Source organism: Brachyhypopomus gauderio, chromosome 21, assembly GCF_052324685.1.
Source record: "Brachyhypopomus gauderio isolate BG-103 chromosome 21, BGAUD_0.2, whole genome shotgun sequence".
Classification (NCBI taxonomy): Eukaryota; Metazoa; Chordata; class Actinopteri; order Gymnotiformes; family Hypopomidae; genus Brachyhypopomus; species Brachyhypopomus gauderio.
The window spans coordinates 9,084,817-9,101,474 of NC_135231.1; the positions used below are offsets into that span (position 1 = coordinate 9,084,817).

The 16,658-nt window shown below is 41.3% G+C and overlaps 1 protein-coding gene across 2 annotated transcripts in view; it reads right to left on the bottom strand.

Moving 5' to 3' along the window:
- LOC143484716 (E3 ubiquitin-protein ligase TRIM35-like) overlaps positions 1-16,658 on the bottom strand; it is a 52,854-nt gene that overhangs the window by 21,617 nt on the left and 14,579 nt on the right. For both annotated transcript variants that reach the window (XM_076983571.1, XM_076983570.1), the window contains exons 3-6: positions 16,345-16,440; positions 16,004-16,234; positions 15,143-15,165; positions 6,635-6,753 (exon numbers count right to left, since the gene is read on the bottom strand). In XM_076983571.1, coding sequence (XP_076839686.1) covers positions 6,635-6,753; positions 15,143-15,165; positions 16,004-16,234; positions 16,345-16,440 — 469 coding nt within the window. The remainder of the gene's footprint in view (positions 1-6,634; positions 6,754-15,142; positions 15,166-16,003; positions 16,235-16,344; positions 16,441-16,658) is intronic.

Genomic DNA, 16,658 nt, shown 5'->3' on the forward strand with positions numbered 1-16,658 from the left:
AACATTGTATGTGACAACAAAATACTTTATTATCACAATCAATATTTTTGTTTAGAAACAAGGGAACAGTAACAAAACAAAGTTTGCCTTAACATTAGGAAAATAAATCTTTTTTGAATGAATGAATGTTCAATTTACATAGTGCCTTTCAAGATAGCCAAAGTCGCTTTACAATTTTAACACAGGTACAAGTCTTACACAACCAATCACACACCAACTGGAAGTGGCAGCCAATTGCACACAGCGTACACTCTACCAGACGCCACAGCCCCCTTGAGGGTGCAGGAAGTGGAGAGAGGACAGACCCTAGTGATAGAGCACCATCCACCACTGGGCATACAAGCACACACACATTCATGCACAGACACCTGCTTTTCTATTGAACAGAGACACACAGTTACACACTTAGGGAGAATTAGTCAGGGAATGCCAATTTACCTAACTTCCATGTTTTTGGACTGTGGGAGGAAACCAGAGACACCTGAGGAAACCCACGCAGACACGGGGAGTAAATGGAAATTCCACTCAGATAGGGACATGAACCCCAGTGCTAACCACCAAGCCACAGTGTTGCCCAAACAAGTAGAATACACAAAAAATACAAAAATGAATAAAAATGATCTCTTCACTAGATATCTTTTCTATTCTTTTCTTGAAGTTAAATTGTTCATAATATTTTTTCTAGTCCACCTCTCATATCTTTCAAACCTTATGTAATTTTGTTGCACTATGCACTTGCCTGTTGCTTTAATTCTATAAAATTCCCTGTTGTGGGATAATTAAAACTTAATCTAATGTTATCTTAGATAACACTTTTACAAATGTACTAGGTTATCTCAATGTCTTAATTATATATATTATATAATATATATACAGTGATTCCTCGCCACTTCACGCTTCAGCTTGTGCGGCTTTACTCTTTCACAGATTTTTATAAGATATTAATTTGAAAAATAATTTGTGGATCTTCGCTTTTTCGCCGTTTTTTTTTGTATCATTCGATCAGTGGAAAAAAATATATTTTATGAATTTGTACGTGAAAAAATCCCAAAATGTATACAAATATATTACAAATATGAATTCTAACAATAAAGGAATGTTATAAATAATAAAATAGTACAAATTACAGTAAATATTGCATAAACGACGGATTTCTGTAGGCTACTTTTCTTCCTCTCGGACATTTCAAAACTCCTGTGGCATCTCTCTCCTTACTGTGAGTGTTTACTCCAGGAGAGCGCTGATTGGGTGGGTCAGGCTGAGTGGGCGGGACCAGGCTGAGCCTACCTGCATGGCTGTTTGGCTGGCGCCGCTGAGCCACGTGACAGTGCAACAACAAAAGACGAGAGGGGGGCGGGTCGCTGCTCCGTGCTGTGTGACGCAGTGCTGCTCTTATGCTGCATTCAAGTGGAAGTCGGGCAGTAGATTTCTCCGAGGTGAAACTCGTTCACGCGACTTGCTCGCGTTCATGTGGTTTGTGTGTGTGAAATGAAAGAAAAATGGAGGCTGTCAAACGTTTGGTCGTCGTTTGGCTAATCATCAGTATTTACAAATTGCATACACGTCAATTCATCATGTAATGTACACGATACACTATTCAGAACTGTTTATAGGTTAATAATGCTATTCAGTCAGCAAAACATTAGCTGTTGATTTTAGTTTTTGAGCACAAATGCAGCAAAAGTATGTGTTGATAATAGAGGTTTAAAAATAACGTTACTATTGGAATTAGCATACGAATTGTACATCATTATTTAAGATCTTACTGTTAATGTACTGTTCAACCATTTTGGAAATAGCGTTTACGTCACAACTCGGCCAGTTCGTGCTGCATCGAAAATCTCCATGTGTCCGACTTCAGCTTCCGACATCAGTGGGTGTTCATGTCGTGCCCTCTGGTGGGAAACTCGGTTTCCCCATAAAACCGACACCACTTGAATGCAGCATTACAGACAGAGGAGACTTTGATGAATCCACGTGCACGGCAGTCAGTGCATGCGGGAGAGAAAAAAAGCTAGAGCATCGATCTTTTTACACGAGTATTGTTCAATATCAATACCAGCGTTGGTATCGATATTATCGATATTTGGATCGATCCGCCCACCTCTAGACTGCAGGCCCTTTACTCAGAGTGAAATGCTGCAGTAGGTTGATAAGAGGGAAGTGATGGTGATGTTGTGTGTTCACCCCACACCCCTGCAGTACTTGTGTGCTTGTTATTTGGCCTCTTGAAACTCTCAGTTTTATTAATTAACATAGAGTACTGCAGTAGCGAACCGTGACCATTAAACCCGGGCCCGTTCCCATCCCCCTGAAAAAAAAGTGTTTCCTCTCCTAATTAACTGCAATAAAGAAAAAAACAGACGACAGTACAGCTTTAGACACGCAATAAACAGTAATATCTGTACTAAATAACTTCTTAAGAAAAATAAGGGTCCAACAAAATAAGGTTCACAGCTCCGTGTTCCTTGGGAGCAGAATATGTAAACAACGCGCACGAGGACATCAAAAGAATGAATCGAAACTAGCTAGCGGCGGTACGCAACAGGTATTGCTGAATTATAACTGCCAGGCCCTCTGTAAACGAACAGCGGGCATCACAGTCCTGATAGGGGGAGACACAGTCTCACAGGCTTCCACTTAACCCCTCACCTTCTAACACAGATTGAATAGACATGGTTGAATAATTTATTTGCTTATATTTTTGTAATTGTTTAGATGTCGATTGTCAAACTGTAAGTAGATTATAAGTAAGTATTATATATATTTATGTTTTAAGAATATTTTTAGGCCCTCTGAGAGGGCGTAGAGGGCCCTGACGGTTCCCCACTGCAGTACTGTGCAAAGGTTTTAGGCAGGTGTGAAAAAATGCTGTAAACTAAGAATGCTTTCAAAAATATAAATAATAATTGTTTATTTTTATCAATTTAAAAAATGCAAAGTGAAGGAACAAAAGAAAAATCTAAATCAAACCAATATTTCTTGTTACTACTCTTTGCCTTCAAAACAGCATCAATTCTTATAGGTACATTTGCACAAAGTCAGGGATTTTGTAGGATTATAGTGAGGTGTATGATCAACCAATTATACCAAACCGGTGATAACGATCATCAATTTCACAAGTAGGTTGAAACACATTAAGTGAAACAGATACAGCTGTGTAGGAGGCTTAAAACTGGGTGATGAACAGCCAAACTCTGCTACCAGGCTGAGGTGGAAGACAGTTTCATGTCGCAGGTCATACACCATGGCAAGACCGAAAGGTAGTTATACTGCATCAGCAAGGTTTCTCCCAGACAAACATTCCCAAGCAGACTGGAGTTTCAAGATGACAGACACATCTGACAGAGTATGACCAGCCATGCCATCACCTCAGAACTCTCAGAAACCAGTGAGAGCCTGGTACACCCATCTACTGTCTGGAGACATCTGGCCAGAAGTGGTCTTCATGGAAGAGTTCCAGCCAAAAAAACATTCCTTTGATAAGGCCAAGCGACTCTATGCACTATGTACGAAAACATAGGACCTGGGGTGCAGAAAAATGTTAGAGCAGGTGCTCTGGACTGATGAATCAAAATGTGAAATATTTGGCTATAGCAGTTTGTTTGCCGAAGGGCTGGAGAGCAGTACAATGATGTGTCTACAGGCAACAGTGAAATATGGTGGAGGTTCCTTGCTAGTTTGGGGCTGCATTTCTGCAAAAGGAGTTGGTAATTTGGTCAGGATAAATGGTGTTCTCAATGCTGAGAAATACAGGCAGATACTTATCCATCATGCAATACCATCAGGGAGGCATATGATTGACCCAAAAAGTCACAGTACAGTACTATATGTCTACTATGTTGTCTATTATTTTACAATTTGTCACTTTATTTCATTATTTTATTGTGTTTGTTTCCTTTTTATCTTTCATTTCTTTTAATATTTAATTTTGGTCTTATCTTTGCTTCCTTTTAATGTTTATTTATTTATTCTGTAATATTCTGTTATTCTGATTATTATTATTATTACATACCTTGGATTCATTGTTTGAGACATGCATGTGACCCTTAACTAGTGCAGTGCTATTGTCACACTCTCACAGTAGGCTGGTCCAGTTCCACAGGAGAGCCACCCACTCCATGACACTCCACCTCCCGCACACTCCCTCGCTCACAATCCCCTGCCTACTGGTAACCTCTCACATCTGTCACTAATCACTCTCACTCTGTAAATGGCCACAGGTCCTGCAGTTCAGTGCTGTACATTCCTTGTGCATGTCCAAAGTGAGCCAGCGTGTAGAAGCCTGAAGTCTTTTCTCCACATTACTTTTGCTGACGCCAGATTACAGTGACTCTTGCGCTTTGTGCGCTTCTATTTTGTTTTGGACCTTAGCACTTCCTCTTTTCTTTGCTATTGTTGATTTCTATTGTTTTCTATGCTGTTGGACATTAAGGAACACACAGCACCATCCTCGTTGTCTGCTACATCTGTCACCCCATTACACTGAGTGTCACACTGCATGTGTGTATTGTTAGTGTCCGTGTGCTTAATTGTATGTGTCCTTGTGATTGTGGGGCTATCACTACTGTTCGCCCCCACCAAAGGGTGCTACTCCCAGAGTGAATAACACCAGTGGACTGTCCCCAGACTGAAGGATGGGACCAGAGTACGAGGAACACAGTGTCCAGACCACCATAGGAACAGCTGCTCCAGGGAGGAACCCACCAACGTGCCATAACTACAACACCCTCACCAGGACAACAGGGGGCGACGCAAACAACTGAGAGAGACAGAAAGTGACAGTGACAGGCAGAGAGACAGATACAGTGATGGGAGGGTTAACAACTCCATTGGCAACACAGGGAGACAAGGGTGGATCCTGGCTGCCACATCAGGAACCCCCATGGTCCCTGGGGGGCGCTGACCCACAGGGGCTGGAGCAGGGGGTGTGTCCATGGGCTCAGCTGGTCTGTGGTCTGTGGGGCAGGGTGCACTGGCTCTGGGGCGAGTGGAGCGTTGTGTCCTGTTCCTGTAACAGTGCGGGTGTAGAACCTCCCTCCTCCACCTCCATCTCTGACTCAGCACTGCTAGGGTCTCCCCAACTTCACAATCGCACTCCTCCAAGCACTACGACTCCTCTTCAAAGGATGGAGGCTTGAAGGCTTTGGGGATGACCCCTAGTCTGGAGTCCTGGAACTCCACGTCCCACACCCTAAACCCTGGTCCTTCTCAGGTGTGGAGTTCAGGGGGTCAGACTCAGGGTACCAGATTTCATCTACACCGGTCAAGCAGGTCCTCCTCCTGGTAGAGTTTCTCTGGGCCAACACACAGCACAGGACCAGGAACCTCTGGAGGAGCAGAATCTCCTGGTCAACTCCCCTGATTCTTCTTGTTTTTATGGGATGGGAAGGAAGCAAGATGAAGGAGCAGGTGGAGGTGGTGATGCTGTGGGGAGAGTGGGTGGTGTGTAGAGGGGAGAGTGGGTGGTGTGTAGAGGGAGAGAGTGGGTGGTGTGTAGAGGTGGAGAGTGGGTGGTGTGTAGAGGTGGAGAGTGGGTGGTGTGTAGAGGGGAGAGTGGGTGGTGTGTAGAGGGAGAGAGTGGGTGGTGTGTAGAGGTAGAGAGTGGGTGGTGTGTAGAGGTGGAGAGTGGGTGGTGTGTAGAGGTGGAGAGTGGGTGGTGTGTAGAGGTGGAGAGTGGGTGGTGTGTAGAGGGGAGAGTGGGTGGTGTGTAGAGGTGGAGAGTGGGTGGTGTGTAGAGGTGGAGAGTGGGTGGTGTGTAGAGGTGGAGAGTGGGTGGTGTGTAGAGGTGGAGAGTGGGTGGTGTGTAGAGGTGGAGAGCGGGTGGTGTGTAGAGGGGGAGAGCGGGTGGTGTGTAGAGGGGGAGAGTGGGTGGTGTGTAGAGGGGGAGAGTGGGTGGTGTGTAGAGGGGAGAGTGGGTGGTGTGTAGAGGGGGAGAGTGGGTGGTGTGTAGAGGGGGAGAGTGGGTGGTGTGTAGAGGGGAGAGTGGGTGGTGTGTAGAGGTGGAGAGTGGGTGGTGTGTAGATGGGGAGAGTGAGTGGTGTGTAGAGGTAGAGAGTGTGTGGTGTGTAGAGGTGGAGAGTGTGTGGTGTGTAGAGGGGAGAGTGGGTGGTGTGTAGAGGGGGAGAGTGGGTGGTGTGTAGAGGTGGAGAGTGGGTGGTGTGTAGAGGTGGAGAGTGGGTGGTATGTAGAGGGGAGAGTGGGTGGTGTGTAGAGGTGGAGAGTGGGTGGTATGTAGAGGGGAGAGTGGGTAGTGTTTAGAGGGGTGAGTGGGTGGTGTGTAGAGGTGGAGAGTGGGTGGTGTGTAGAGGTGGTGTGTGTTACTTTTTTGAACAAGTAGTGAGTAACTATAACTAATTACTTTTTTTAAGTAACGTTCCAAACACTGCTTCTCACCTGTTCATATTAGTCCTATTTATCTTAGTTTCATGTGTTATTCCTGTATGCAGTCATGTCCCATCAATCCCATGTGTGTATTGACCTTGTGTGCAGATCAGTTGTATGTCTATGTTCCCCTGAATGTATTTCTCCTGATTTTATGAATAAACCCCGATCCTCCCCACAATTGTGTCGGATCTCCTTGACCAACAATCCTTACAAACTCTAATTAATGAAAAAAAACACCAAAACTCACAGTACTGGAGAATCTTCTGCATTCTCTCCCAGACTCTGAACTTCAGGTTGGAAAGATGTTTTGCAACATTGATCAGAGCTCCTGAAACCTTCTCAGGTTTCTCTGGGGTGTGTGGAAGTCTGGAAATGTAGGAAGCTGTATTAGGGTCAGTGACAAATAAGGGTTGGTATGACATCCAATTCACATATATGCTTTAAACATGTTAAAAACTAAATGCTAGATCTTTGTTTAGATGTATATTTTGCATTTCTGTTGGTTCCATAGCATTTTATGACAATTTTACCATTTTTATCCAATTAAAGAGTCACAGTCACATTAAATTGTCAAACGGTGTAACCACAAAAGCATGACAAGTAAAAATTCAGCCTTCTAGACATTATGTAAGTGTACAGATGAAATAAATGATTTATTATGAAATATCATTTCAAATTATATTTAGAATATTGTAGCGTGTCGGCGGGAGTAAGAGTGCCAGACAGGTTTTGTGTGTTCATCTCAACTCTTTATTGACTGCTTTATGAACAGTAAGGGAAGAGTCACACAGTCACTCTGTGTTTTTGTTGTTGCTTTTACATAAACCGTTCAAACTAGGTCATCACGCTTCCAACATGACATGAACACGGTGAGCCTAACAGTGCTAAAATAAACACAAGTGACTGTACGGAACAGACACGTATGACCAAAACACATAATAAAACCACATAATAACATAATACATCACATTTAAATGAAGAACATTCACTCTTTTAGCGTACTCCTTACTGCTGCAAATGCTCATGGGAGGTAGCGTACTCCATGTTCCACCCCTATACACCAGTGGCAACGCCACAATATTTTATTTCTAAACTAAGATCATATGGGTTTTTTGGTGTACTGAGCAAGTCAATATGTTATAGACATTAATGTTTTCTCTCTAATCTTGGGTCAGTTGGTTTAAAAAAATAAATAAAAAATTTCATTTTTACAGTGTAGTACAGTGCTGAAATCATATGCATAGTAACTTTTTTTGTGTAATATTAGATTTTTATTGTAACAATATAGATTCTATCGTAACTGGAGGCGGACACAATTGCAAAGAGTCAGGGGCTTTATTTATGAGATTCAACATTATTGGAGTTAGAACCCAGATTGACCAATTGACATTTATCGGTTACACCAAGTGACGACAAGCAAACGACAAGCAATTAAAGTTGAAAAAAAGTTATGAAGTTAAGTGATTTAAGTGTTTTAATAAATGTGATCTAATAGATTTTTAAAATACTACATACAACTTTTAACAATGAAGAAATGGATTGATCTCTGATTATAGTACAATAAGAACAATTCATACGCATTATTCATTATATTACATTAAAAACAATCAATTGTAAGATGATATCTAGCAGACAGAATAAAAACTCAATTCAAATTGTATATATATTGTGCATATGAGATGTTTTGAACATTCCAAACATCCATCTCTCAGTGAGAAAGGTGAAAACCCTCTCCTTTTTCTCCTCTGCAATTTTATTTTTGTCTCTCTTTTTGTTTCTCACATGTACTTTCATTCTTTTCTTTGCTTTGAGTTCATCAACTTTCCATTTCAGCTTTTATGCCTTCATTCTTTCACTCAAGTTCCTTATTTTTATGAACCTTAGCTTCTCCCTTTTCTTCAGCATTGCTCTATGTTTGCTGGTACTTTTCTGCACCACCCTCACATGAGTGGGGGATGCCTGTGGTCTCTTTAAACGTAGCTGCACATAGTCATGATCAGCAACATACATTATGGGCTCTGGAGGACCATTAAAAGCTGCTCATCTGCTGTTGAATGCAGAGGATGACTGAAACTGTTAGTCTAATGTTCAGGGCCTTAATTTGACTTCCATTTTGACTTCAAATCTCTCAATAAAACTACCATTTTAGGAGACCTACATCACTGATTTTACTTTCTCATGAAAAACTAGCATGTGTATGTGAGGGTGTATGTAGTGTATCTTTGCCTTATTTTAACAAGGTAATTTGACCTTGCAGCAAGATCCGCATTAACACACGCTCTGTGGCGAGCCACTTTTTCTTTACTTGTAAGAGGCATCTATTAGAAGAGGAGAGAGTTTGTTGTTAGCACACACAGGTTTCCACCTACATACTTCTTGTTTATGTGCAGTATCCTATAGAAATGTGAAATTTAAAACAGATTTAATTTAGAGATTTTATAATTCTTTTTAGACTACATTTCAAGCTGCATATTATGCTATATTATAATTTTAATGATAACAATAAAAAAACTACAAAAGTAGAACTATAGTCCATAAATTGATAAAATTGGCTGGTCTGACTTCCTGCTTCCTGCCGACGCTGCTTCCTGCTGACCGACGCTGTTGCGGAGCGAATTTTGAAATTGTTTTCTAAAGTATAATAACCTATTTACGTGCTAATCTTTACCTTTTGCATTCCTATATACATTTTACAGGTTTTATTCCGGCCGCTGACCAACTTTCTGCCTTCACAAATCAGCAAGCGTAAGTTTATATATCGGCTAGACACGGTAAGTGTTTTGATTTATTCATGGCTGGTGTTGGTTTGTTCCCGTGTTCGGAGTGTGGCATGTTTAGTCTAGACCCTTTCGCCACTGATAGTAATAGTGATAGTATTTGTCAGAGGTGCAAACTAGTAAATTCTCTCGTGGCGAAAGTGGAAAGCTTAGAGCGACGCGTCCACTCATTATTGAGGGATAGAGAGACAGGGACAGGGTCTGTAGTAGGTGTGGACGCGCCAGGGAGAACTAGTCCCTCCGCGACTCCGGCGATAGAGCCCTCACAGCGGGGTGAATGGGTGACGTCTCGGCGGCGTAGTCGGAGAGCGAGGGCTGCAGCTACCGCTAACGCCAGCGCTAGCCCACCAGAGCACCACTCCCCGGTTCACGTGTCCAACAGGTTTGCCCCGCTCAGTGTTACACCCACTGAGGAGACTCTGGTCATAGGAGACTCTATAGTCCGACACGTGAAAGTAGCTGTAGCTGTAGGGGCACCAGCGGTTACAGTCAGCTGTTTACCGGGAGCCAGAGCGCCGGACATTAGTGGCAACCTTAGATTGTTAGCTCATAGGAGGTTTTCTAGGATAGTGATTCATGTAGGGGCCAACGATATACGTCTGCGGCAGTCAGAGGTGACTAAGGCTAATGTTAAAGAGGTGGTTAAATTAGCCCAGACGATGTCCGATGCCGTAATCTGCTCTGGCCCCATCCCAATGCGGCGCGGTGATGAGCAGTACAGCAGGCTCACGTCGCTAAACCGCTGGATGTCCAAGTGGTGTTCAGAAAATCAAGTGGGCTTTATTAATAATTGGGAAGAGTTCGAGGGCAAGCCTGGTCTTTTAGGCAGGGACGGTGTCCACCCCACCCGGGATGGCGCTGCCCTGTTATCTTGCAGCATAGCCCATAGCCTGTTAGCTAGTCGGCAGAGTAGCACTAGAAGCTGCTGACTGTCCAGGGTCGCGACCAGGCCGCAGACTAATGGGTTAAACCTGTCTGCGAGCTGCTTAGAGGCGTCACCAAGTTCCCTTAGGATTGAGACTGTGTCTGTGCCCCGGGTTAAACTAAATCATAAGAAAATAGTCCGCCCGAAGTTTTTAACTAATATACAGACTTCACATCAAATTATTACAACCTATATGACCGATCTGAAAATTGGATTAATCAATATTCGATCGCTCAACTCAAAAGCAGTTTTTGTAAATGAACTTATAACAGACCAGAAAATTGATATTCTTTGTCTAACTGAAACGTGGGTTCAATCTGGTGATTATTTAACTCTAAACGAAGCCACTCCTGTGGGATATAGTTATATACATAGACCTAGACTGTCAGGCAGAGGAGGTGGAATATGTATAATCTATCGTGATTGTTTAGAAATTCATCAGAAATACTTAGATATCTCAAACTCATTTGAGATGCAGTCTATTAATGTTATTAGTCCATCTGAAAATAAAAGTACATTCTCCCTAACTAATGTATACAGACCACCAGGGCCTTACTCAGATTTCTTAAACGATTTCACCGATTTTGCAGCAAATTTAGCAGTATGTAGTGACAAAATAATAATGGTAGGAGACTTTAACATACACTTTGATAATGCGGAGGATCCACTGACAAGGGCTTTTACTTCTATATTGAACTCTGTCGGCATTAAACAAAACGTAGTAGGACCTACACATTATCGAAATCATACCCTAGATCTAATATTAACGCTGGGTATCGACGTAGATAATATAAACATACTCCCGCAAACCGTAGCAATCTCCGATCATTATTTAGTAAAATTCGATTTTCACCTTAACATAAATACCCGCCCGTCTCCTCGGCAGTGTATAAAGCGCTCAATAAATTCATCAACAGCAACACGGTTTATTGAAACCCTCCCTGACTTAACTGCTTTAGCCCACTCGCCATCCGATCCAGGAGAGTTAGATAGTCTAACCGACTACTTAGAGAATACCTGCAGATCAACTCTAGATATAGTAGCTCCACTAAAATATAAAAAAGCTAGATCCAAAAAGCTCGCCCCATGGTACACCGACCAAACTAGAAACTTAAAACAAATAGCACGTAAATTAGAGCGGAAATGGCGATCTACTAAATTGGAAGTATTCCACTGTGCCTGGAAGGATAGCATTATTGACTACAAACGGGCACTCACTAAAGCACGCTCAGCATACTTAGCCTCACTGATAGAGAAAAATAAAAACAATCCTAGATTTCTTTTTAATACTATTTCTAAACTTACAAAAAATCAAGCAGGCACAGAACCTCAGATTCCAATAAACCTCACTAGTAATGTATTTATAGATTTCTTTGATAATAAAATAGAGAATATTAGACAAAATATAAAACCCTTTATTAGCAATACAACTGGTATGTCATCTGGTTTGGTTGATATTGATTTAAATTACATACCGGGAGAAAAACTTGATGCTTTTCATCCACTCCCAAAATCAGAATTAGAGAAAATAATTTCTTCCTTAAATTGTACTACCTGCACATTAGACTCAGTTCCCTCAAAGTTATTAAAAGAGGTATTACCAGCTGTAACTGAACCTCTTCTAACTATAGTTAACTCATCCATTACAATAGGTCACATGCCCAAATCATGTAAATTAGCAATTATCAAACCTCTGATCAAGAAACCAAATCTTGATCCGACTGTGCTATCTAATTATAGACCCATTTCAAACACATCATTTATATCTAAGATCATAGAAAAAGCTGTTGCCCAGCAATTATGCCTATATCTGCATAGGAATAACACATTTGAAAAGTTCCAATCTGGTTTTAGGCCCCATCACAGTACTGAAACAGCATTAGTTAAAGTAACAAATGATCTCCTCCTTGCATCAGATCAAGGCTATGTATCACTGTTAGTGCTTCTTGATCTTAGTGCAGCTTTCGACACAATTGATCATAGGATCTTGCTAGAAAGGTTAGAACGCTGGGTTGGAGTCTCAGGCACAGCCCTTTCATGGTTTCAGTCTTACTTAACAAATCGCTATCAGTTTGTAGAGCTCAATAATATTTCATCCAAACGTACAATGGTTAAATATGGGGTCCCGCAAGGCTCCATCTTAGGACCACTATTATTTACATTATATATGCTACCATTGGGCACAGTTATAAACAAACATGGTGTCAATTTTCACTGCTATGCGGATGACACTCAACTTTACATATCAGCCAAACCCGATGACAAACTCAGTTTAGGAAAAATTGAGGCCTGTGTAAGAGATATTAAATGCTGGATGTCTCTAAACTTCCTACAATTAAATGAGGACAAAACAGAAGTTCTCCTTGTGGGCCCTAAGGCCGCAAGACAGAAAATTCCAAACTTAATGCTTAATCTTGCAGACTATCCCATTACACCTGGCACAGTAGCCAAAAACCTAGGCGTCATACTCGACTCCGACCTATCATTTGATAAATATATAGATCATACTACTAGGATAGCTTTTCTACATCTCCGCAACATTGCCAAATTAAGAAATGCATTATCACAGGATGATGCAGAAAAATTGGTGCACGCCTTTGTTAGCTCTAGACTAGACTACTGCAATTCACTACTGTCAGGATGTTCAAATAGGAATCTAAATAAACTTCAAGTAGTTCAAAATGCCGCAGCTAGAGTTCTGACCAGAACTAGAAAATTTCAGCATATTAGACCAGTCCTATCAGCCCTGCATTGGCTCCCAGTTAAATTTCGTATTGATTTTAAAATTCTATTATTAGCATATAAAGCACTACACGGGCTTGCTCCTGAATACCTCCAGGAACTTATTTCCTATTATGAACCCCCACGTCAACTAAGATCACAGGGTGCTGGTCTGTTATTAGTTCCACAAATTAACAAAGGTAACAGCAGGGGGAAGAGCCTTTTCTTATAAGGCCCCCCAGCTTTGGAATAATATTCCTAAATGTGTCCGGGACTCTGACACAGTCACAATCTTTAAATCTAGGTTGAAAACCCACTTATTTAGTCTAGCGTTTGATAATTAATATCCCCCTTAGATAAAGGTACAGATCCAGGGGTTCATAGACGAAGGGTTTTATGGTAGACTGGGGTGCTGGTGCTGTCATCCTGTCACTGCTCGTGGTCACTCAAGTTTGTTGACAGTGCAGTGGACGGATGCCATTGTCTCAGAATGCCCCCAAGCCTATGTTACCTTCTGGTTCTGCCTTTTTTTTAGCTAGGCTGTAATAATTTAACTTAGTGCCGGAGTTGCTGCCACACTCCAGAAATGTTTATAATTTTACCTGTCCTGTATATGTCCTCATACAGAGCTAATTTTCCCTGTTTCATTTCTCCACATGGCTGCCCGCCTGCTTGAGGAATAATGAGATGAGGAGAGACAAGCGATCCATCCTGGCCGGCCACCTCCTGCCTGACCGGATGCCTACACCATGATGGACATTATTACATATTTTTCGGTCTAAATGGACATTATTGCATCTTTTACATTCTGTCTACATTCTGTCTATATTATTGTTGTTGTCATGGTGACCGGTGTCGGCCAGAGGAGGATGGGTTCCCCCCCTGAGTCTTGGTTCCTCTCAAGGTTTCTTCCTCATGCAAAAAACTAGGGAGTTTTTCCTTGCCACTGTCGCCTTTGGCTTGCTCACTGGGGGCTAGGACTCGGCACTTGTAAAGCTGCTTTGTGACAACAACTGTTGTAAAAAGCGCTATATAAATAAAATTTGATTGATTGATTGAAGGGAAATGGTGCAAGGGTGTAACCCCATTACTCCACAGGACATTTCAAATTGAAACCAAATGTTGCATGCATTATTGTGGATGACTATGTAAACACTTGACCTTGGTTTGAATATTTCAACCTATTTTTCATATTAACTTGAATATTTTATGATGATTTATTTTTATTAACATTTTACTGAGGTCATGCCATTTGACATGTATTCTAATCAAACCTGATCATGACCTGAATCTGCTTTATTTTGTCAAATTTTACAGAGAGTTACTAATCTTGACTTGTAGCAGTTGGAGTCTTCAGAGGTCCTTCTGTTTGACATGATGTTCTGTTACATGATCTTCTGGCTCAAAATGTTCAAAATGGCTCCAAAATGGATGGTTACACCAGTAGACATACAAGACGTTTGACTTGGCAGACATGATTCCCCACGTTAATGGAAATACTCAGAATTGTCATGTTTCTCTATTAATATTTGATATTTAAAATACTTGTTTAAGATCATGCCAGTGTATTTCAGAGGCTGTTAAGAATGTAATTTAAATTTTTTAACAACTTATATTCTTGGTGCTGCATTTTATGGTTACACCATTTAGACAATTTTACCATTTTTCTCTCAATATTATCTCAGAACGTAATAGAATCAGGCATGTCAAGATAGTGGCCCAAAGAAAAAGATATTTCAAAGTAAATTATAGCTTTATTTTGAAATTATCACATTTTTAAAGTTTTTTAATGTGTTTTTAAAAAATGAGCAGCACATCTTTCACCAATTACTATATATTATATATGTCACGATATGGCGGGCCCCCTACTGGTCGCCTCCGTCCACAGCGGCAGTTGTCCTGTTGTTGTTGTTGTTGTGTTCATCCCTCAGGTGGGCGGAGCCCGCGATCCGTCTCACCTGAGGGTCGTTTGTTTGTCTATATATGTCTTGTCTTTGTACCAGTTGACCGCTGGTCATTATTCCGGATCATGTCACGGGTTTTTGGTTAGCGCACTTTCTTCATTAAACCATCCATTTTCCCTGAGACTTGGCGTGATCGCTTCCATTTTATTTCGCTCACCCTGCCCGTCACAATATATGTTATGCATTAAATCTATCAATGTATCTTTCCAAGTTTTGATTTAAAAATCAGTGTATTTTTTTTTTATATACCATCTTCTTTTATAATGTTTCTGAAATAATAGAGACCAAATACTGATGATCCTATTAGAATAATTTCACAAACAAAATGTAACAATATGGAGATCAAAGCAGAAATAAAAATCACTTACTGTTTCAATGTGGATGACAAGTTCTGAGAAGGAAACAAAAGACAAGTGTAGACAGAGAGACAAAAAACATTTAAGAGCATCAGTAAATATTGATAATTAGACTGTAGAAAATAAAATTCATTTCTCATTCAAATTAATTCAGTCATTTTGTGTACATGACAACAAAATATCTTATTCTGTATATGACAATAAAATAAATGTGTCTAAAGACCCTTTGTCAGGAATGGCAATCACGCCCGTGACCGCCAGAGGGCATCACCGGAATACTGACCTGCACACCTGACCCTGATCAGCTACTCACCACACCCTACATAAGGACTCTTCTCACAACGCACCAGTGCAAAGTATTGCCTCCTTGTGTTGCATACCAAGCTGTGTTACTAATTACTCTGTCTGATAACCTGGTTACTGATCCTTGCTCTGCCCTTTTTGATTATTCTCACGCTTGCCTAGCCCCTTTTGTACCTCTGCCTGCCGCTCTTGGACTGTTCTGGTTTTGACTCTCTGACTGGTTTTTGACTCTCCCTTTTTGCTTTGTCCTTTTGTTCTGCTGCCTGCCTTCCCTACGGGGCCTGCTTTTTGCTCATATATCCTATATTAAAATCAACGTGTATTACACCTGCGTATGGATCCCTCTCTACCCTCGGGTTCACCACCGTTACACCCTTACACAGACACATAAAGCAAATGTCAGAACATTTTACTTGTGCATTTGTGTATGTGTGTGTGTGAGAGAGAGTGAGAGAGAGAGAGCAAGAGAGAGATGAGATGGCCACAATGATTTTTGACTATGGTTTTTGCATGTGTTCATATGTTTAATATAGACAGTGAGAAGAGATACAGACAGAGGGAGATTCTTACCAGTAAGAACAGAATGTCATCAGCTTCCATCTCCTTCTCTGTGTTTGTGATTTGATCTGAAAGAGATGCTATTTCTACACTCATCTCCTCAATCTTCCTCCTCATCATGTGACTCTTCTGCTCCTCTTCCTCCTTCAGTGCAGCTATTCTTGCTGCTTCTTCATCTCTTAGAAACTGGTGGATCTTCTCAAACTCCTCCTTTATCTGCCTCTCTGTGTGCTGGGATTGATACTGGAATGGGAGGTGATGAGGAAATATAAACTGTCCAAATGTGTGTGTTTCATTATAGTGTAAGTGGACAGTGATCAAAGGAGCATTCAGAACTCAGAGTAACATTTCACCTTAATGTGGGCTGCTGTTTCCTCACAGGCTTGTTTATCTTCCTCTAAGACTTTCAAATGCTGCTGTAGAGACTCCAGTGAGGTCTTGAGTTTGGTCTACAATTAAAAGTTTAGTTAAGAGCAGTTGGAGTCTGTTACAGCAGGTTTACACTGTAAATGTAGAAATGTGTTGGGAGTCTAAGAGTGAAACTGCAGCAAACAGAATGGCAGGTTTCATCTTTCACCAAATACACAGCCTTCTCATTTATGTCGAATTTAGAACTAGATGTTTTTAGAGACTTTATTAAAACATACTGACACAGAGTTTAAGTGGG